General features: G+C 42.1%; 1 protein-coding gene across 3 annotated transcripts in view; it reads left to right on the forward strand.

Moving 5' to 3' along the window:
• MBOAT2 (membrane bound O-acyltransferase domain containing 2) overlaps positions 1 to 23696 on the forward strand; it is a 172031-nt gene that overhangs the window by 66056 nt on the left and 82279 nt on the right. Inside the window, exon 1 of one of the 3 annotated variants that reach the window (XM_062634544.1) lies at positions 10778 to 11011. The exons of 1 other annotated variant lie outside the window; for it this stretch is intronic. In XM_062634544.1, coding sequence (XP_062490528.1) covers positions 10940 to 11011 — 72 coding nt within the window. In that variant the 5' untranslated portion in view covers positions 10778 to 10939. Of the gene's footprint in view, positions 1 to 10777; positions 11012 to 13824; positions 13847 to 23696 lie in introns of those variants that run through there. One more of the 3 variants, XM_062634546.1, reaches the window with a different exon arrangement.

Consider the following 23696-nt stretch of genomic DNA (forward strand, 5'->3'; position numbering starts at 1 on the left):
CCAGGAGAAATGTCTGAATTGTTGAAGAATGGCTGTAGAATCTCTCATTCAAGGGAGAAGCCGAAGCTTGAGTGTGGTGTGTCTCCCAATACATGCTGTGTCATGCCCAAGGAGATGGGAGGGGAAATAAAGGACACAAAACAAAGAAAAAAGGGAAGAGAACTTAATACAGAGTAGGTTTAACTACAGCAACGAATAAACTGCAGGAAAATGAATGATTTACCTGAGCACCACACCTAGCACTACCCAAAACATGGCATTAGCCCAGGCAAATCCAAAAGCCAGAGAGTCAGAAAGTGCACCTGAGCTACTAAACAAAGACTCAGTAAAGAATGGAGAGAAGCATCTTTATGCTATTTCCCCTTTGTTTAGTGACACTATTGCACATATACATAAAAGCTACAATTTTTTGCAATTTCTTAGACTTGGTAATTTGAGTTCTTCAAACACTCATTAAAAATACCAATCTGTGCATGGTTGAATCATAGGGTTTCCCAGCAGGTTCCTTGAATTAACAGATTTCGACAGAACTTGAAAAGGATTTTAAATTACTTTTTCATTCAAAGATCTCTCTACAATTGGGAATTCCAATCTGGAGGACATCTATTAACAACTTAGCATAGAGTGCCAAAAGGAACTGTTGAAGTCTGCTTTGCAGGCATTTGTCCATTTACATGTATTTCACTCCTAATATGCACAAATCCTATTTTCTTGAATAGAAGCTCCTAGCTAACAATGTACCTCGAGGCTTTAACTGGTTCCTTATGCTCTTAACCTCCATTTGCAAATGATAGCATTTATCTTAACCCTTTCTAATTTGATAGAATCACAGAAAAGTAGCAGTAACAGGCATGAAGGGACCTCCCCAGATTGTCTAGTTCAGGCCCCAGCCTGCTCAAAGATAGGTCAACTACAGCAGGCTGCTCAGCTCCTCATCCAGCTGAGTTTCAAGGATCTCCAAGCCTGAAGACTCCACAACCCTTCTGGGAAATCTGTTTCAGTGTTTCGCCACTCTCACTCCAAAGAAATTCATTCTTTAAGTGGAATTTCTTGTCTTTCAATTTGTGCCCTTTGCCGCTTGTCCTTTCTGAGCAGCAGTGAAAAGGTGCTGGTTCTGTTGTCTTTTACTATCTCCCTTTCAGTATTTACACACATCGATATGATCTCCCAAGCCTTCTTTCCTCTAGGCTAAACAGTCCCAGCTCTCTCAGCCTCTACTTGTATGAGACATGCTCCATTCTCTTAATCTTTATGACCCTTCACTGAATCTCCTCTACTATGTGCACGTATCTCTTGTGCTGGGGAGCCTAGAACTGGACACAGCACTCAAGCTGTGCTCTCACCAGTACCTCACTAGAGAAGAAGAAACTTCCTCTGACCTGCTGGCAATGCTCAGGACGCTGGCCTGTGGTCAACTCTTTGCCCACAAGGCACCCTGGGCAAAGCTGCTTTCCAGGCTTCAACGTGTACTAGTGCACAGGGTCAATCCTCACCCGCTGCATTGGCATTTGGACTTGCCATTTCCCTCTGTTGAACTTTATGAGGGTCACGAACAAGAGCTGGCCCATTTCTCATTTTCATTTTCCCACTTACATCATGTTGACAACTCCTGATCATCTTTTCCATAATGTATCTGAAAGGAGCTTCTGTGAGGATTTAACCCCCTGCCAGAGGTTAAAGTGAGGCTGACGGGCTTGCAGTTCCCTGGATTCTCCTTCTTGCCCTTCTGAAAGACAGGTAGGATATTTGCTTTCTTACACACTCCAGGAACCTCCAATTGCCATGACCTTCCAGATATAATTGAGAGCAGCCTGCATGCATGGATGAATCCCACCAAATCCTACGGGCTTATGTATGCTCTGCTTGTTTAAGTGTTTCCTAACTCAATCCTTCTCTACCGAGGTTAAGTCTTCAGAGCTCCAGACTTTTCCACTGCTCTCTATGGCTTGGGATCCATGAAATCTTACCGGTAAAACCCAAGGCAGATAATAAATCATTCAGTTTTATTTAGCTGTACTAGTTATTGTATCTTTATTAGAAGTAGCAAATGAATACAGTGACTGAGGGTTGCCTCTCAAGCAACCTGCACCTGAACAAAATCTAAACCTACCATTTTTCTTTGCAAGGAACCACATGTGAGTATTAGAAGACGAAAAATGGTTAGAAGCAGCTGAGGGCATGTTCCTGCAGAATCATATTGCGATATTTGCAACCTAAATCTAGCCTAGAGAAAGGAAGAAGAAGGACAAATCTCTCAGAAAACTGGAACAATATTTTAGCAATCATAGAAAAGGTAGGTTCCTCCTTGTGAAAAGAATATGAAAAAAGCATTTTTTTCAAACAAAATCCATAGCTTTTATAATGAAATACTAGAGATAATGCAAGAATGAAAGCAATCATCTTCATGCCTTCAAGAACTGAATTTTGAAGTTTCTGATCAAATTCCTGTTATTGTATTGTTAAGGAAGTGGCCTCGTTTGCTGAACTGAAGCAGTACTGGAAGAGCTTCCTGTTTAAAACAGCACGAGTGCAGCCCCAGGAACATCAATCATACTATTCATGGTATTAACTCGACTGGAGCATTGCAGGAACATGGCTCTGTTCAGCTTCAAGGGTCCCCTGCAATGTTATATACTGCAGGATCCCGAAGTTAGTATTTCTTCACTTTGACACAGTAACTCTCTAATAGGAATGGGCATAGTTAAGAAGAGGCGGGGTAACTTTACAGCACTAGGGAATGAGATCAGTGGTCTGGCATCCTTTTTCTCTCTAGCATCTTTCAAAAAGGTACAGGACATCTGAGAAGTCACTTACATAATATTCTACACCTAAGTTTCTTCCACAGAACACATAACAATTCCTTACCTAATTAAGTCCAAGGCTCAAATGTTTATGTCCCTTGTGATTTTAAACTATGCCTACCATTGCTGGTATTTCTAAAAAGACCTTTCAAATGAATTTTATTTTCTGGTAGGGATTTCCACAGAATAACTATGTACTTTAAAATTGGTTGTCTGTTCTATGTTCTTTCATGGAGTTTCACTTTAATGTGATACTTCTAGAAGAAAAACAGGAACAGTTTTGTACTTTTGATTTTGTAACAATTGTACTTCACATTTAAACAAGACAAGGTGATAGAGGCACTGCTCCTACAAAGTCTTTAACACTCACAATTCCTTATTAAAAGCAAATGTGATTATAGTTTATCAATAAAAAGGGCAAAACTAGGACCAGGATGAAACAAACCAAACAGCAGCATCGAACATTTGCTCTACAACAGAGACGTATGAACAAAATGTTATGAAATGAAGTATTCTGACCTCCATAACAGAGTACAGCAAGGTGATGTTATGAACAGGCTTTGTTATATGCAGACGTATATCCTAATCTTCACAGAAGTGCTCAAGGTGCTACTGACATAAAGCAAGAGATGAAATACTGCCTATTCATTCAGGCTGTTAAATCTTTCAAGGCCCTAAATATCCCCCCCATTAAAATATGTTTTAGAAACATGTTAAATTTACTATCATCATAAATATAAATATAAAAAATTCTGCTCATATATAGTTTAGGGGGTCAAAAGAATAAAGCATGGCATAAAATACAGTGGGATAAATGTATCTAATGTGATAACCATTTAACTGAACTGTCAAGGAAAAGAGAGTTTACCAATTACTATAATTAATTTATTAAAATGTTTCTTCAGTTTCCTCGATACGTTTTCTGAAAAAGAAATTCATATCCTAGAGCGTATCAGGTTCACAGAGTGCAAATTTAAAGAGACTGCTGCTTGAACAGCTCCTGGCTTTATTTATGCAAATAACAATGCTTACATAAATGGAACACATATCTGAGCTTGTATATGACTTGAAACAACAATCAGAAACATGAATGCTAATACGCAACTTTGGCTGCTGTTCCCGGAACATTACTCATTGAAGCTTTGGATGTGTTGTGACTACGTTATTATGAAATTATCTCACAGACCTGTGTTTGGGCAATGCCCACATGCTCGCAGAGGGACACTTGGCAGACAGAACATCAAGCTAAGACGCAATTAACTATATTTAAATCTCAGTGAGGTATTTTTACAGTGGCTGAGTGTTGTGAGGCTCTAGGTCCATTTCCTCTCAGGTCTGCAGATCTCCAAGCTGAGCAAAGCTTCCCCTATGCTGCTACTCTGAAAAGCAAAGGGAAGACTTACCCACCAGAACAGACAGCAACAGTCTCTTGCTTGTTGTGCAAAGCAAGAGAAAGGCACTGGGGAAGTAGGTGAGTCCTGGAAAAAACAAAGAAACACCCAGGCTCTGCCCCAGTGACAAGTTGAATTGCACTAGGCTGTTCCAGGCTGTGGCTGACAGGTCTAATGTCCCAAGTACCTGCTTCCCTTTCATTACCTGATGCTCACCCCGATTCTGACACACACTGCCAGTTTTGACTGCTGAACAGTCCAACATGACTTACTGGCTGGCAAAGAGGAGGTACCTCAAGCTGTGCTGACTGGTACTGCCAGAGTCAGAAGTAGCAAGGGAGGAATTTTAAGAGCAGGAGCCTCAAAACTGTGAGTGGAGGAGAGGATAGTGGGAATGATGAGAGGGGTGGGAATACAGCGTTGCATAACCAACCCTATCCTTTCTAGTGTTGATGTGTGCAACTTTCATAAACAATTTAAAATGAATGGCAAACAATAAATCTAATAAGATGCATGGACACTGAAGACATCTTAGAACAAAAACTTACAAAATATTCAAAAAATAGCAGGACAATTTAGGCTCCAATGAATGCACAAGGGCTAAGCCCAGAAACCCCTCAAGTTAAAAATCCTACTTCTTACTGAACAGAAACACAAACAGGACTGAACATGATAATTCATAAGAACAGGGAGAACCACACCACACTAAGTAGCAATGACCGTAAGGACTGAAAAAAGCTATTTAGGGTGAGCCAGTCCTGGGGGGCAGAAAAAAGAAAGTTCCGTTGTCCTCCCTTTCTCTCCCTGAAGTTAGCTGTGAACCTGAAGCAACTGAAGAGAAAACTTATTTGGTAAGCCTAATTTTAAATTGCATTTTTTTTATTTACTTTGCCCCCCCTCCTACGCTTCAACCTTTGCTCTTAGAACAAACTCACTTCATGCTGGAAGCTTATGTTGGCATTACAAGCAACTCTGGGATGAATAAGTCATATTATTATTTCAGAAACAATCCAAATAAACGAGAGTATTAGTCCTATCTTGTTGCACCCACCTAGGGCAAGTGGGAGGAACCTTGGGAGCTGAGCTTCCTAATCAGCTCAGCTGCTTATGGAGCTCAAGCTTGATCCTTGATCAAGCAAGGATCTGTTTGAGAACCTGTAACATCAGATAGAAGGGAAAGTCAAGTCTTCCCCATCAGCCAAGGAGACACAATACAAAGACAGCCCAGAAAATTGAGAAACTTGTTAAAAGTAGTTATTTCCTTGCCCTGCTATTACAGTATGACAGGAAATTAAACTAAATGACGTATTCACTGTACATTTATTCATGTGTTTAATATGAATGTTTGCTTTTAATAGTTAAATCAATAATGCCCAGAAAGTATATACCAATAATGACAGTTCTTTACTACTGTTTTACAGTAGTAGGTTCCTTGTAAGGTTATCACCATTGTTTCCCCTTCACCACATTTCCCATAGTCTGGTAAATGCCTAATTAAGCTCAAAACAACTGAGCAACTCATAACTGAGTTTTATGAGTTCTTAAACTTAGCTTTGAAGTTCAGTGCTTTTATTTCAGTTCTTCAGAAAGGGCTTCTATTCCCCAAATTTTTCACTCATCAGAGTGACAACAATCCCCCGATTGCATGTGGCAGCAGTTATTACACTCTGAAACACTGTATGCTGTCAGTTTGTCCCTATAAAGAATTTGAGAGTAGAATTTGCTTTAAAAAGGCAGCTCATTTATCAAAGTACCTTCTTGTTGAAGTCAGTTGGTTTGTCCTTGTCATGGAAGCTGGAAGTTCCTTTAGCAAGGAAATTATCATTTCTAAGATCTATACCTGAGTGTTGGTATTTACAGCTGAACAGCAAAGATGAGTTTTCACTCATCTTCCTTTAGAAGCTCTGCCTGATTCTGTTACCAGGCTTCATGTTATAATTGAAAACCAAAATGCTCTGAGGTGAATATAAGTCTATGTTTTTGGGAGACACCGGTGTATTTCCCCATCAGAGAATTTATACAACTTAAGCACTTAAAGGAAAGAAAATTGGTCCAAATCAGTTTTAAGACAGAAACGGATTGCTGCATTAAAACCAGAAAAGCTTGCTCACTCTCAGAGCAGCTCTAAGACCAAATTAAAAGAACAAGTCAAAAATCTAAAAGAGCCACAGGAAGATTTTAGTTGTCTTTTAGCTAAACTGTAGAAAGGTATTTATATTTTTCCTACTAAGTAAGAGCCTAACAAATGTTAGTTGAGCCTGCAATCAATGGTATCATCATGAAGAATTCCTACTGGGCACTAAATTACTAATATAGCAGAACTAGTTAATCAATTGTTATATTAGTTCAGAAAACAACTGATGCAGACAGGTTTATTAGGCTGTACAGAATATTTGAAGTGATGGCAAAAGGCTGCTCTGGAGGAAGGGTGAAACAAAGATACAAATGTCAAAATTTCAGTAATAGATCTTTTTTATAAACAGCAATTCGGTTTGACTGGCATCAGCTTTTGCAGAAATGTTCTTTTTGTAATGAAGTCTCAAATATTTTAGGCTAAACAAAGCCAGATAGGTAAGGCTAAAATAAGACTTTACTATGGAAGAGAGATCATCTCTCTATAGCTAATACTGAAACTCATTTTCCTTTTCATCTGCTTTGTTAAAAGCAGTTTCATTTGTTGTTCCTATTTTCCAACTGTGAATATGTTCCCAGAGCAACCTTATCAAACAGAGGAACTAGAACTGTACACAGTGGTGCATCTAGTAGCTTTGTCCTGTCATCTCTTCCTGTCCGCTGCCACAGCTCTTCTTTCTTTGTTCTTTACTGTAGAATGTCATATGGGAAAAATAGTACCGTAAACACCTGAATATCTTCATTTGTTAAATAAACACAGTTTACAGGAAACCTCTAGTGAGATGACATCATTCTGATTTAGTAACCAGAATTAAGTAATTCTTAATTGGTAATGAGATTAAGTAATCTCTGTGGGGCTGAGAGATGTCTTTGTGATTATTTTTATACCTAAGAACTATGAGCACTTATGGGACCATAAAAACTTAATAGCAGAACATCAGAAGATCATTATATGCCAAGACGCTCTCCAAGGATTATTTGAATCAACATGCCCTGCTTTTGCCTGACAGCCCTTGGTGGAAAGAACTTTGCTGTGGAAGTACCAGTTCTTGTTCACTTACAAGCAAATATTTTAAACAGTAGGAAAGTAAGTAATGTTTATTGAAGACTGTCCCACTTAGGTGAAACTTTCACCAGTTCTTCACATTAGCTTCTTGTATCCCTCACCAGCCTTCCTTCTAAGAGCATCATTTAACTCTCAGGACTAGTTGCAATGTTACTGTGTCAATGTGATGCAGAATGCTACCTTATTGCCAACCAGTGCTTCATCCTCCCACACACAAGGTAGTAGTCTCACACAGGCAGGAAGTGCTCTGAAAACATACGTAATGAACGCTTCTTTCAATGAAAAAAGAAAAGCAGAAGACCTAGTTTTAGTGCAGTGCCCACAAAAGCCCTTACCATACATTTTACAGCAGACATCAAAGACAAGCTACTTTTTCTCTGGCAGAAATTGCTTATTTTCCTGTTACTTTCTTCTCAACCAGCATTTGTATGCTTTACTTTTAATTGCAAACATAGATTTTAAGCTCTGTAGGGCAGAACCCCTGTTGTTCTTTCATGTAACCAATCTCCCCCATCAGCACTTCCTGTAGTGACTATTTTCAACATGTATTTCTTTGACATTGCCTTTGACAGTGCACACCTTCCTAAGTAAGAGTACAAGAACATCTTCTCAACACAGCGCATTTTTCCCCTGGAAATTTGTGAAAGATGTAATTATGTAACTTAGTGCCATAGGGAAGTTGTGGCTGCCCCACGCCTGGCAATGTTCAAAGCCAGGTTGGATGGGGCTTTGGGCTTTGAGCAACCTGGTCTAGTTGAAGGTGGCCCTGCCCATGGCGGTGGGGTTGGAACTTTAAGGTCCCTTCCAACTCAAGCCCTTCTGTGAGTCTATGATACTGTGATTTACAGTTTAGGTAAATGTACCTTTTAAGTATGAACTCCCATGATTCTAGGAGTCATGCAGGGAAGCATAATTTTGTATTTTCTGAGCATTCCAAGAACCATACATTAAAAAATTAATTAAAATGACTAGAAAATGAAGGGTTGTGTGATAAAACCAACTGACATCGATGCTGTGATATCATGATCTTGTTCTTGGGCACTTTGTTAATTGACAGTAAGGAGTTCATTCAGTAGGTCGATTATCTGCTGTGATTATTTTGTGAAAGTCTCAGTAACACCACCTCCATGGATTTATATAGATGTACCAGAATCATTTCTTGTGACTAGACTATGATTCAGAATTAGCTATCAGCCTTTTCTAAAGCAGCAGTTTTGTGGCTTCATTCGAGAATGTTTAGGTTAAGATTTCCAAAGATTTGTGCGTAGGTATACATCCCCTTACTACAAGAAAATCACATAAAATGAGCTTAGTCTTTTTATACATATATACATACGTATAACGTAAAGCAGACTGTACTGAACATAGTGGCACTGCACTCCTATGAAGTTACTCATGTGTATATATAATTTGCAGGTTTAGATTTAAGAGACTGATTCAGAATTAACTGGGAAAAGGTTGGGTTTTGGGTTTTGTTCCCCCTTCCTGAAAGCAGCTCTCTTTGCTTTACTACAAAAACATCATGCTATTGCTTCTGAAATGGCAGATGCTACTACAATTGTAATTGCCTGTTATGCTGTGAAGAAATCTAATTAAACTCACTTATTTGTACCTATTAACCAGTCTCTTTAAATGCAGATAAAAGACCGTACCACAAGGTAAAACAGAAGTACAGAGCGTGGTCTGCAATTCAGTAAGAGAAACAACGGATATTTCAGGTAATTACATTTACCTCCATTTTCCTGCTACTGCCAGTTCGCATTAATGGTGAACGTAAATGACTGTAAATCACTATACCTAGCCACTACTCCAGACACAATTCAGACTGTTTGCATGATATTGGACATGGCATTTCATCTTTCACACACTTAAAAACAGTGGAATTTTTGTATTGAGGGTACATTTACAGATCACAGCATGGTTTGGAGGTATAATACGCAAGAATGATAAAACAACGTTTGCTAAAGTGCAAGGAATAACTTGCAGGTTTCTCTTGAGACCCAGGATTCTTGAGCAGTTTTATGGATATGAGTAGCATATTCTTACACCACAAAATTTAGAACACTTAAGGCTACAGTTGTTTCCTAAGAAAAAATTCTGTAGAAAGCTCTAAAGCAAAAGAGGCAGGCAGGATGCTAATCCAGGATGATTTAGTGAGTGGTCTAATGCAAAAGTTCATCTGGTGGAATGTGCTGCACTACCTAACCTAAAGCCTTCACTCCACGCTTTGCTCTGTTTCACATTGGATAGTGTTGACTGAACTGGCAGAAAAGTTGTGCTGCCTTACTATTGACATCACCACATCACTTCTTGCTTTCTTTGAGGGACCTGCACTGCTAGGCTGAATCTGCTGACAAAGTATTCATGCTTAGAATCATGAAATGATTTGGGTTGGAAAGGACCTTATGATCATCTATGTCCCATGGGCACCACACACTAGACCATGTCGCCCAAGGCTCTGTCCAACCTGGCCTTGAACACTGCCAGTGATGGAGCATTTACCACTTCTTTGGGCATGGCTTATACTATTTCAGGCTTCTGTATTTAAGAATCAGGCTGTTGATAAGGTAAAAACTTGTGGGTTATAGCCACGATAGACACACTTCCGTAAGTCAGTGGGTGGCTGTAGGAAAAAGGGGTTTCACCCAATTTGTGTGACTTCTTCAGGATGCCATGCCGCCCTCACACCTCGCGTGTATCCATCACTCATCCACCACTGTGCATGCAGCCATTGAGTGCTGAGCTGCCTCTGTGCCCTTCCTGGTGAAGGGAGCACAGTGGGGCCTGATCTCTTGTTACCTCAGCATAAACCTGTGCCCACATGGTTTTGTACTGCCCTCAGCGACAGGTACCTCCACAGGCGCCACCCCGGCTGCCCGACCTCCGCCTGGCACAGACCCCACTGGTACGGCCAACAACCCTGCTTCCTTAGGGAGCTCCGCTGTCAGGCTACCCTGGAAGGTGCCATTTCCCCCCAGGTGCCCCCTTCCCCCGCCGCGCCCTCCACGCTGTCGCTCACACTTCGGCGCAGCTCGGCGCTCCGCACGCCGCGGAAGGGCGCGGCCGAGCCCCTGCCCCGCGCAGCCCCGCCTACCGCAGGGCGAGGCCGCTCTGGGCCCTGCGCGGTACCTGCGCGCATCGCTCATCTTCTGCCCTCCCTCAGCTCGGAGCGGCGGCCGCAGAGCCGCCCCTCTCCCCGTGATTTACCCCACCGACCCCCGCCCGCCCAGGCACCATCTTCCCCCTCCCGCCCCCCACGACGGGCCATGTCCGCGGCCGCCGGAGAGGAGCAGCCTGGTCCCGCCCCCCCCGCCGGGAGGCGGGCATTGGGCGAACCCCCCTGTCACTTCGCAGCGGCGCCGCGCGCGGGTTGGCTGCTGGCGCTGCCAGTCAGCGGCGGGACCGCGCCGGCCCCTTGTTGTCACGGCGCCGTGCGGGGCTGGGGCTCTTCGCGCCGCCGTTGTTGCTGCCGCCGCGGGTGCCCCGGCGGGGAGCGGTTTCCCGGCCTCATCACCCGTTCTCCCGGCGCGGGAGGAGGCGCCCTCGCCATGGCCACCAGCACCACCGGCTCCACGCTGCTGCAGCCCCTCAGCAACGCCGTGCGGCTGCCCGTGGACCAGGTGAGGATGGGGAGGCGCCTGCTCCGCTGCTGCCTCCCGGGGGCTCGCCGGGGAGGGGCGACGCTGCTCGCCGTACCGTGCGAGCGCCCCCCTCTTTGCGCTGTCCCGTCCCGCCCCATCCCCCCGGGCCCCTCCAACCCCCCGCCCCCGCTGGGCGCGGGGCCGTGCGGCGGGTGGCGGTTTCTCTCACTCACCCGCGGGTGAGGGGATCTGGGCGGCCGCGGCCCGCGGGGGGGCGCCGGGGCGGGGAGCCGCGCTCCGCGTGCAGGTGCGCTCTCGCCGCACGCCCGCCCCGCGCCCGCCGGTTCGGCAGCGCGGCCGCCTCCCGCCGTCGGAGCGCGCCCCCGGGGTCAGGCCGCGGGGCTGCGCGGCGCCGCGCCGAGCCGGCTGGTTGGGGTCCCACTGCGGCCAGATGTGGCTCCGCAGCTGGGCGCGGGGCTGGTGTTGGCTAGGCAGGGAGAAGGGTGGGCAGTAACGGCCAGCGCAGTGTGCTGTGCCTAGGTGCGCCTGCCGGTGATGTTTACGTGCTACCTTAAACGATACTGTGTATTGCACGCAATGCTGCGGGGAATTTTGTATGTACTTCGTAGGCAGAGCGCTTCTGTGGTGTCTTTTGTCCGAGTGACATAGAAATTCCTGAAGGTTGTTAATCCTGTCGTTTGCAGTGAACATCAGACGATTACAAAGATGGGGAAACTCAGGTTTGCAGAGTTTAGTGACTGAAGTTGTACAAGAATGTTTGTTTATGGAGAAAGTGGTCTAAATCTCCTAAATCTACAGAATCTTCACGTGTTTGTGAGTGCATAAGTAAAGTAACCTTTAAATATTCTTACAAATATTTTAGTATCATGAAATTACATGTGAGGAATTCTTACTAAAATTCACATTTCCATTAATGTATGAATAAATGAAACACATCAAGGGAAACAACCTGTGCTTATGTAGAGAGTATTTGGTGGTTTGGGTTTACAAAATATGCTTAATAAGTGAGATAAAAGTAACTGGAAGCTAAATACAGAGGAAGGAGCATTCTAGTGAATGAATTTTGGAAGTGACTGAATTATTCTTTCTCCCCTTCCATCTTCCTCAGCCATTTGTTTGAACGGAACCTTAGATTAAACATGTCCATGAAAAAGGATCTGGAAAACTGACAAAAGTGGGGCAAGTTGAAACTGAGCTCACTGTGATGGAACAGATAGTGTGCACAATGTGCAGCAATACCTGCATCTGGGATCAGTGGCACCACGTGGCTTGGCGCCTCAGGCGTGAAGGCTGAGAGTTGGTCTTGGCAGGTGCCGGGCACTTCATTCTATAGAATGTGTAGTTTTTGCAGGGTCCTGTAGAAGGTAAACCAAGAGATGACCATCCTTTTATGGTGTGATGCTGGTGTCTTAGAATTATGGGTGTTCATTGTAGTAGTCATAAATTTAATTGCTTCATGATGTAGTGCAGCTTCTACCAAATCTATTTTAAATGTTGTGGATGTGATGTTTTGATGATAATAAAGTTATTTTTTATCAAAGCCTGGAAAACTTCCCTGTATTGGACATTTCACAGCAGATGCTCCTGTAAAACGAAGATGTTTTTCTGAAATACTAGTTGAGCTCTGTTGAAGCTTTTGGGGATAATCACAGTGGAGGGCAGCTGAACACACGGTCTAAAAGATTTGCTATAAGCAGTTAAAAATCCTATGTACTTTTTGTTTTTAGACATTAGTGGACTGTGCATAATATGGGTCCAGTTGTGTATGAAGAGCACCGATTATGACTGGAGTGTAAACTGGAGTTACAAAATTACGCTGCATTGAGGAGAATGCATCTATAACTGGTTAAAAGAAAGAAGGCAAAGTTAGCTTTTTGTAACCTCAAAGAGTCTATCTTGATAGTAAATTTGTAATACAGAAAGAATATGAAATGTGTTCAGTGGAATCAAATCAAAGGCAGTGAAGGAGAGAATGAGGGCAGAGAAGGAAAATGCTGATACTCTTTGGTGTGTGTACTCAAAGATTATGCATGGCATTTGGTGGTATTACATGCATACTCTGTATGAAAATGTAGCAGTGCTTTGAAAACAAAACAAAAAAAGGGTTTCTGATTAGTAGTTTGTTTTTACTTGATCCTAATCTGTACAGTGACTAGAGCCAGACCAGTACAGCAGGTACCTAAAATAGGCCCTCCAGAATAACACCAGCACTCAAATAGATGGAGGTGAATGGGGTTTGTTTCTCCACTTCCATGTTTCAGTTTTGACCACAAGTAGATACGAACCTTTATATGCAAAATGTTGAGATTGTGATTTATATTTAAGTCATTATGGTCTATTTATCCTCCTACAAAGTTTTAGCGAAGGGAAAGACACATAGCTCTAGGAGGATAAATCCAGATAGCATGTGTCAGTGTTACTCAACTGTTCAAACAAGTGGATGTCAGAACCTTGCCTATTTGGCAGTGAATGGAAGTAGAAATTTCAGTTACAGGTGAAGCTGCTGTCTTTACCATTGAGCTAATTAGATCCATAACGTGGTTCAAGTGTGAGAAATTTATTACTTTTTGACTTGGTAGGAATGGAGGCACAGTTTTGTTTGAGAGTGATGGTGGTGGTGAGCTAGTTGAAGGTTAGTGTGAAAGATGAAGGATGACAGCTCCAGCAGAGCCATTTGACACACCTGTAAGAACAGCCTCCTCTATATGCCTGACTGCATTACAAGAGAAAAGCCTTGTTAATTTAACAGATTGCCATTCCTAGACTTTTCTCTGGTACTAGGCTACTACTTCACTAGAGGAATGGAGAAGAACTTGCTTTCTACTGCTGTTCTCTGTGGCCCGCAACAAGGTGGTATGTGATAATTTTTCACTACATTAACCCTTCTTTTGGCTCTTATTTTGTCTGGCACCAAGTTAACTGAAATGGCTACTTGGAAAAACTCCTTGGATAGGCTTCTTGTTCCAATTTTTCTGTTGTTATTTTCAGTTGTTTGGTGCAAGGCAAGTTGTTTGGTGTGAACAAGAACCTACAACAAACTTGCACGTCTTTCTTTTGTGTTTTGTTATGGGGGGGGTGGTGGGTGGTGGAATGAATCCATGGGGCTGAAAAGTCTCATAAGAACTATCTCTTTTCACTTCTTGGAGAGCCGAAGTTTGCTACTGTGCTGGTTTGAGCTGGGATTGAGTTAATTTTCTGTGTAGTAGCTAGTATGGGACTGTTTCAGATTTGTGCTGGAAACAGTGTTGATAACACAGGGATGTTTTCATTACTGCTGAGCAGTGCTTACATAAAGTCAAGGACTTTTCTGCTCCTCCCTCCCTGTGGGAAGCCTGTGGGTGCACAAGGAGTTGGGAGGGGACACAACCAGGATGGCTGACCCAAGGGATATTCTGGACCACATGACGTCATGCTCAGCATATAGAGCTGGGGAAAGGGGAAGGAAGGGGGGATGCTCAGAGTGATGGTGTTCTGTCTTCCCAAGTCACTGTTACGTGTGATGGAGCCCTGCTTTCCTGGAAATGGCTGAACAACTGCTTCCAGTGGGAAGTAGTGGATGGATTTCTTATTTTGCTTTGCTTTACCTATTAAACTGCCTTTATCTGAACCCCTGGGTTTTCTCACTTTTCCAATTCTCTTCTCCATCCCACCAGGGCAGAGTGAGTGAGTGGTTGCGTGGGGCTGAGTTGCTACTGTTGCTACAACAACTTCTAGGCAAAGGAAGCATGCTTTCAAAAACTGTGTCACCTTAGGTCCTTAAAGTTAATGAATGAGTGAATGAATGCTAATGTTCCATAGTATTTCTTCTGTCTTTTTAGGAGATGGAGGGAAAAGAAGTAGCTATGTCCTTTCCATCCCCGACAGCTAAAGGGGAGTATGGGAAGGGTTATCATAAAAATGTGTCTGCTAAAGAACCATGTGATGCATTCATTGAGGTTGTAATTTGAATTATTTTATTATAGTTATATCTCTTGCCTAGCCTTCTGTTTCATCCTATCTGTACTCATGTCATATTTGTGTGTCTGCTGCTTTCCTCTTTCTCTGAGGTGAAGCGTGACAAATGACATTGGTCTGTTTCTAGTTCTGGCACCATCTTGCTGATTGTTGACAAATGATTTCTCTTGATGACATGTCTGCTTACCTGTCATTAAATTGGATCTACTTAAATTTGCTGTGAGATGAGAATGTTTCTAGGAGAGCAAAGCTTTCTTTTTGGCTTTAGGTCTCTGTGGGGCGAGTTCAGAAAATAATCTTTGCGTTTACTGCTTCCACCAGAGGGAGCAAAACTTATAAAGCTGAAGATGGGCAAAAATTATAAGGGTTACTACTGCCCTTCATTTGCCATAGAAACAGATAACTGTAGTAGAGGAACAGCTGAGCTGGGGAGATAGGAGACTGATTACAGTGACTTATGCGCATCAACTTTTTGCATGGGTTGTTGAAGAGACTGATCTTGAAATCCTGAAATATGGTCTGAGCAACTGGATCAACTAAGCTAACTTCAGTGTTTATCTTCCAGATAAGAAGAGTATGACTCCAACTCCTAGTATTATAGCTGTGTGAAGATATGCAGACTGAACTGAACATCATGCTTATGGTTATGCACTTCAATTAAAATACAGGATGTAAAGATAAGCAGTGTTTTTTCAACAAAAATAAATAAAAAGTCTGTGCTGTTTCTGCACTTTTCTCTTCCCCCAGTCTTAATTTTAGCTTTTATTTGAATAAATTTGCTCATTTGTGTAGAATAATTTTCTACATGAGTGTCATCAACCTTCTTTAATCAGAATAGGCATAAAAATCCAAGCCCTCCTACACATGAACTGTATAAACCATGTGAACTTCCTTCAGTTAGTGATCACAGGTGTGTCTGCTGCATCTACATCTCTGCATAATTTTCTGTATATGCTTCCTTGTGCAGATGGTTATCTGGGTTGCTTTCAACATGCCCTAACACACTCAGATCCGCGTACAAGCATTTATCATTGACGTATTCTGAGCCTTTGTGGTTCATGTTGTACATGTGATAAGCAAGATGTACCTGCAGTGCTTTTACTTTATTTTGATGCTTTTGAGATGAGCCACAGCTATAGTCTGGGTAAAAGGCCCGGCTTGGAGGTGCTCTAGGTAATCATGTTGCTGAGAAGCAGTATGTGCCTGATTTGCCTGCAGGGAACACTGGATGTGTCTCCTAGTTAGATCTCTTATTTCAAAGTTTTGGGCATTAGTGATGCCTCTGCCTCATATGTTTTCTGCCAAGGCAACCTAATGTAGCCTCTTGAGGACTGGAATGTTCTAATCTGATAAAAACCTTTTTGTCTAAACATGGAGTGGAAATCAAAAAGCTTGTCCAGTATAGCTGTCCAGAATTTGATAGCCTAATACTTGTCTTAAGCATTATGAAACTATAAGAAAGAATTAAGTTTTATTCTCTTTCACTATTGATTTTTATGCCCTTGTGTGTAGCTGTGAAATGCGGAGCTGCATATTATTGATTTTTCGGATGTGACCCAGGAAACTTAGGAGTAATGAAGTGAGTAAAAGTAGCATAGGTGGGTGTGTAAAATCCAAATGTTGAAGATAAGGGAGTGGTAGGATAAAACACTTGTACCCCTTCTTTGCCGTGTATTTTCCTCATCCCCTGCTAGCAGCTGTCAAAAAATGAAGGATGGATAGCAAAGCATGATTTCCCATGACAACAGATGGAGACTCCAGTTGTGAAAAGAAGCTGGGAAGAGTCCTATTTTCCATTCTGTATGTGCTGTTCTTAATGATAGAAGTTTTTAATTGTTTGGATTTACTAGTGAAGTTTTTATTGTTTTTTGAACTTCCCTTTGAACTAGTGGAAGGGCAGAAATATATCATTAGAAGGGTCCTAGTCTTTTTGCAGTGACACCTTTCCCAGATTTTAGTATTGGTGTTTAGATGTTGACTAAACTCTCCAAGTACTGTTTGTTGAAATTACTCTGCAATGAAAAATGTGTAGATAAGGGTGAAACTAGTGGAATAAGAAAAAAAAATTGGCAAGAGAAAGTGACTCTCTTGAAGGAAGGAGTGGAAACTAATGAACGGAGTTGGTAAAGAAAATAGATATTGATTGCAGAGTTGGAAAAGATGAGCTGTTTATTAAGTAGTAGAAAGATTTAATACAAGAAAGAAATACCTCTAATTCATGTTCATTAATATTGTTGTGTGGATGTAAAGTGTAGAGCTACTTCTATTCTTTAATTTTTAGGGAAGCAGCAGTGAATTTTCGGTCTGATATGTTATCACACACTTTCATACTGGGTATGTTTTCTCCAGGCTTTTGTGAAGCAGTGGAAAAACTCAAATATAATTACAGCCCAGTGTTTCTACAGTAAGCATCTAAAATAAACAGTCTTTACCCAAACAGAGTATAGTCACCTCCTTTGTTTTGTCAGATTGTTTTTCGCATCCTTAGGCAATTTATTTAGGTGTCGAACGTGTGAACACTTACTGACCTATGTTGTCTATAGTACAAACCATTTCTGAATTCAAAATGTGGTTTAGGAATTGCTACAGAAATACTGCAGTCTTGGGATGTTGAAAAGAAATGCTGGAGTGCCCAAAGAACAGGCTAATAAAAGAAAAAATAATAAGGCATAAGGAGTCACTTCCTGAGTACATGGCTACCACTGTGTTGCTTTCTGTTTGAAGTGTTACTGTTGTAAATCTACTCTACTGCAGCTATGTCGATCTTTTACTTCTGTAGTCTTTTTCTTGGGTATGTGCTGACTTAAACCAAGAGTTCTGAAAACTGAAATGAATTAATTATCCTTTTCGTTCATTAGCCCTGGTATTTGCTGACTTTAGCTCCGGGTTACCTGTTCCTGTGTTGACCTAATGAAGCACTTGTGATACATCCTTTGCAGCCTGTTGTCTTCACATTTACTGTTTTGACTGTGCTTTTCCTGAGTAACAGTTGCCCAGGCCTTTTTTCCTTGTTTTCCAAGCCTTTGAACAAGGAAGTCTATCTAGACTGTGGGCGTTTACCTTCTCCTGGAAGGTAACCAGCACATACCCAGGTGAAAGCCTGTTTGCTTAATGTGTGCATCTTTACAGTGTTTATTTTACAATGAATGTTGATGCGGTTCTTCAGTATAGGTATTCAATTTTCCTTCATTCCTTTGGAAAGTACTTTAAATTCAACAGTAGTTATCATTATAAGTCTTGTAGCCTTTGCTCAAGTGAACAGAGCTGTTTGGCAGTTTCAATTTGTCTGCAAATTTAGATAAATGCTAGTTATGCCTGCACATCTTAAGTGATGCTTTTGGCAGCTAAGCCACCTTTTGCAGAAAAAAAAAATACATAGCTCTACCTTTTATTCTGGAATAACATATCCAAAGATGAAGAGCTATTTTGGTTTGGATGTAATGGTGTAATTTGCTGCAGTTGGGATTTTGGTGCTTCCTTTTATTTCTAGTTAAGGTGGTCTAAGAAGGTGGTACTCTTATTCTGAAACCTGGCTTATAAGCACACTGGTTGTTTAGCTACAGTGGTATAGTCTATACTGGTAATGCTATCTGTATAGATCATTTAATCTTTCTGATTTGCTTTCTGGCTGGATAATGCTCTTGATTCTATTGCTTCCTCACAATTGTATCTACACACATATATATGTGTGTGTGTATATCTATACATATCTATAAAAATAATTTAGTGAAGACTAAGCATATCAGTCAAAGTAGACTGTTAATCTAGACTATAATGAATGGGTTTTTATTCTTCGTGATGGAAGAAAAACCTAGAAAGAAGTTGAGGCCACCATGAATCTACAGGAATTTATTAGAAGCCCAATGATGGCTACAGATCTGTAGAAGCTCTAGCCTTAGAACATGTTAACAAATTATTATCTGAATGTAAGAAGTTAGATATAATCTTTTAATATGGAAACATAATTCTAAATGTCAATAAGATATTATAAAATAGAATTGAATTAGTATGAAAAGCTGTAGCAGCTCAAACTGGTGTCTGTTACTTCTGCAGGTTGCTTTGTATTGTAAATGTTTACAGGTGCTGCTTTTGTGATGCTTGAAGTCTTTGTAGGTGGCTGATTTCATGCTGATGATACCTGAATTAGGAAGAGCAGGAGGATAATAGACACAGAGGAGTAGAGAGTGTCTGAGTAGTTCATTCAAGGCAGAGCATGGTGAAGTCCTTTCTCTTCGCTCCCCCATTCCCTAGAACACTGAGAAGCTGACCATTTTAAAGATGGTGAATATTTGTTTTACTTGCTAATTAAAGTGACTACTGCTGTTACGCAATTTCTGCAGGCTGTATGGACCTGAGAGTATGTTGCTTTCTGGTTTTTGTTGTTTTTTTTTTTTTCTTATTTTAAGATGGATTTCAGTTTCTCACATATCAGCAGAATATAATAGAAGTGAGATATAACTTAGTGGATACGGTGTCTGTTTCTGGTTGCATTTGAGAAGGATACCTCCTCAGATGATAGTTATTTTGCTTTATTTTTAAATGGCTGGGAAATTGTAATGTTTTTACTAAATTTCAGGCATTGTAGGGGTTCTCTGAGCATTAAAATAAAAACTTGCCATTCAAATACACGTTTGAACATCCTGTATACCTCTGATACTCAAGTGACAAAGAGATTTTGAGGTTAATCACTATGTGAATATGTGATAAAAGTCATGCTTCTGAGTTGGTCTTTGTTTTGGAACTGTGTTTTGCCAACATAATACCAGGCTGTTGTGTTCTGATATCGTAAACTCTTTTTTTCCCTTGTAGTCTCAGATCTGCAACCCTTAACTGGCCAAACCAGTTTTTCCTCAACAGAGCAAGTGTTTCAGGTCCTTACTGTTTCTGTTTTGAAAACAAAACAAAAAAAAACACAAGCAAAAACCCCAAGCCAATATTCTTAATCCAATTTCACCTTTGAACCAATCTTGCTTCCTAGATTTTGGCTATTTCTGTGGGTAATTAGCTATTGTGTGTGACAACTTAGTATCTAGAATGCTGAATCCTTAAGAGCCCATCAGAGAAAACATTCCTCAGTGACGTCTTCCTATCCTATCATACAGTTTTTCCTTAGAATAATTCTGAGTAATGATTTAGAAAGCCCTGTTTGAAAAAGCTTATTGGATTTGATGCTCATTTATTGCACAAACCAGATTACTAGGATGTACATCATGTTCTTCTTGATGTCCTTCACTCTCTCCAGAGTACTTAACACTTACAAGCTAGAAACTGGAAGTTAATGCTGGAAATAGAAATACTATTATTAATGTCATGACTGTTTTTGATGTTTTGGACTGAAATGAAATTAGATGCATTTCCAATAAATGCTTTCTTGGAAAGAAAGCATTCAGAATCTGATGAAAAAGTCCTTACAGCTGCCAGTAAATTAATGTGAAGATGAAGTATATTTGTGCAACATTAAAGAGCTTTTGTTAGTGTTGTAAAAGTTGACTAATGCAAATGGTTAGAGTATGCACTTGAAGGAAATGGCTGTTGTTAGAGGAGCTGTATTTGGAAATCTCATCTGAAAATGAGTGTCCCTTCACATTGGGGGCTGTATAAACATGCAGTAACACAGTCTTTGCTACAAAGAACACACTGCCTTAACATAAACATCTGATTCTACTCCAAAAAAAACACTGCTGCTTATCCTCCATTTCCTAGTATTTCATCCGTGAAGTGAGATTGAGACTTCAGGGCAGGAGTGTAAATTAGTTATATTTTCATCATGTATAACACTGGTTATTATTAGACCGAACAATGGATTTAAAGCATTGCCACAAGATCCATGATCTTTGAGTGGAAAGAAGGATACCTGTTTCTTCCTGTCAGTTAGAGAAGAAAGTCTCTGAATTACGCTGAAGTATCCTTGGGGCTCTTCCCCAGGGACTGTAGTGATAGGACAAGGGGTGATGGGTTTAAACTTCAACAGGGGAAGTTCAGGATAAATATAAGGAGGAAGTTCTTTACTGTGAGGGTGGTGGGGCACTGGAATGGGTTGCCCAAAGAAGTGGTAAATACTCCATCCTTGGCAGTGTTCAAGGCCAGGTTGGACAGAGCCTTGGGCAACATGGTCTAGAGAGAGGTGTCCCTTCCCATGGCAGGGGGGCTTGGAACTAGGTGATCTTAAGGCCCTTTCCAGCCCAAACCATTCTATGATTCTATACCTGTGTCAGTGTCTCTGGACTTCTCTTTCTGACATTGCCCAATAAATTGAAGAAAATTACTAAATACTTTGTTTCTTGGAATTGCTTTTTTCAGCTTTACTGTGGATTTTTTTTTTTAAATATCTGTGCAGCAATTTTCAGGACAGAGTTGGCAAGTTGATAATTGGTTTCAAATAATGATTATTCTCACTCTTCAGTTCTTAGTGGTTTAGCAGTAGGCAATTATTGGATAATTGTGCAAACTGTTTCATCCTTTTATACTGGATGAAGATTAGGAATTGGACAGAAGAAGATCCATCTTCACTGCTCTCTGGTTGCTGTGGAGAAAGATCAGCTGTCCTGTGCTATAAGTAGCTTTTTGTGAACATCTGTAGTTGTTTTGAATTCCTCAACTGACTGTTTTGTTGGAAAAGAGAAATGGCCTAACTGGCAGCAAGAACCAAGAATATCCTGACACTTGACAAACAAGGTACAACTGAGGCTTCATTAATTGTGATAAGGCTTGGCAATTGTTAAAAGTATGTGCCAACAAATATGATGCTGGGAGGGGTTTGTGTTTAAAATCTTACTACTAAAATAGCCCTGTGTCCTGGGTTCAGCAGTAGCAGTCATGTTTTTTTTCTTTGTGGTAGCTGGTGCAGTGCTGTGTTTTGACTTCCAGCCTGGGAACAGTGTTGGTGAAGCCGATGTTTTCAGTTGTTGCTAAGTGATGTTTACCCTGACCAAGGACTTTGTGAGGCTCATGCTCTGCCAGGGAGGAGGGGAAGCCGTGAGGAAGGAGAGATGGGGCGCCTGACCCGGGCTAGCCAGGGAGGTATTCCATACCACAGCACGTCATGCCCGGGGTGAGGGGTAACTGGGAGTTACCCGGAAGGACACGGGCTTCCGGGTGGAACTCGTTTTCTTGGCCGGTGGTATCGTATTCTCTTCTCTTGTTATTTTCCCTTATCATTGTTGTCGTTGGTGGTAGCGGTGGTGATTTGTGTTGTACATTGGTTGCTGGACTGTTCTTGTCTCAACCCGTGGGAGTTGCACTCTTTCGATCCTCCTCCCCGTTCCTCCGGGAGCGGGGAAGGGGAGAACCCCGGGGGGGACGGGGACGGGGACGGACCTCGATTGTTGTCAGCTCGGCACCACTCACTGGGAGTGAGTGAACAAGTTGCCTGACTGGGTTTAAACCACGACAGTTCTTTTTGGCGCCCAATGTGGGGCACGAGGGGTTGAGATAAGAACAGATCTGACTGGATTGATAGTCACTCGTCACAATGCTGATTTATTGGCTCTCAAGGTTGTTCCTCTTGATCTCACAGTTTCAGTATATCGTATCTTACTTCCATCCGGTATTTGCTGTATTAGTGTTTTTCAAGTGCGGGGCTTGGGCTAAGGTTTTTGTCTCATTGTACTTTATGGTAATGACTTGTAATACAATAGAATCATTGATCATGAAACTGATCTGGCTTATGTTCCCAGTGTGGTCACCACCTTTATACTTTGGGAGGTATATGATGGAGGTAACTTCTTGACCTCGGACCTCAACTGAGCTGCGGAATATGCGAAAAGATTTTACCCGTCAACCAGGGGAGCACATCATCACCTGGTTACTCCGATGCTGGGACAGTGGGGCTGATGGTCATGAACTAGAACGTACAGAAGCCAAGCAGCTGGGATCACTTGCTAGAGAAGGGGGAATTGCCAAAGCAATTGCAAGAGAGAAAAAGTCCCTCAGCCTTTGGAGGCGGCTCTTGGCAGCTGTGAAAGAAAGGTTTCCGTACAAGGACGATGTTACGAGTCGTTCGGCCAAGTGGACTACTATAGACAAAGGCATCCAGTCTCTGAGGGAATCGGCCATCGTAGAGATGCTCTATCACAACAAGCCTTTGAGCAAATTAAACGCGAGATGGTTCATGCAGTAGCCCTTGGCCCAGTCCGGACCGGGCCAGATGTAAAAAATGTACTGTACACTGCAGCTGGGGAGAACGGTCCTACCTGGAGCCTCTGGCAGAAAGCTGCAGGGGAGACTCGAGGTCGACCCCTTGGCTTTTGGAGTCGGGGATACAAAGGATCTGAGGCCAGCTATACCCCAGCTGAGAAAGAGATACTGGCAGCCTATGAAGGGGTTCGAGCTGCTTCGGAAGTGATTGGCACTGAAGCACAGCTCCTCCTGGCACCCCAGTTGCCTGTGCTGGGCTGGATGTTCAAAGGCAGGGTCTCCTCTACACATCATGCAGCTGATGCTACATGGAGTAAATGGGCTGCACCAATTACACAGCGAACTCGAATAGGAAATCTCAGTCGTCCAGGCATTCTAGAAGTCATCATGGACTGGCCAGAGGGCAAAGATTTCGGAATGTCACCAGAGGAGGAGGTGGTGCGCGCTGAAGAGGCCCCACCATATAATAAACTGTCAGAAAGTGAAAAGCAGTATGCCTTGTTTACTGATGGCTCTTGCCGTATTGTGGGAAAGCATCGGAGATGGAAGGCAGCTGTATGGAGTCCTGGACGACAAGTTGCAGAAACTGCTGAAGGAGAGGGTGAATCGAGTC

This window comes from Pezoporus occidentalis, unplaced genomic scaffold, assembly GCF_034315485.1.
Source record: "Pezoporus occidentalis ecotype Australia unplaced genomic scaffold, CSIRO_AGI_Poc_V1 ctg43, whole genome shotgun sequence".
NCBI lineage: Eukaryota > Metazoa > Chordata > Aves > Psittaciformes > Psittacidae > Pezoporus > Pezoporus occidentalis.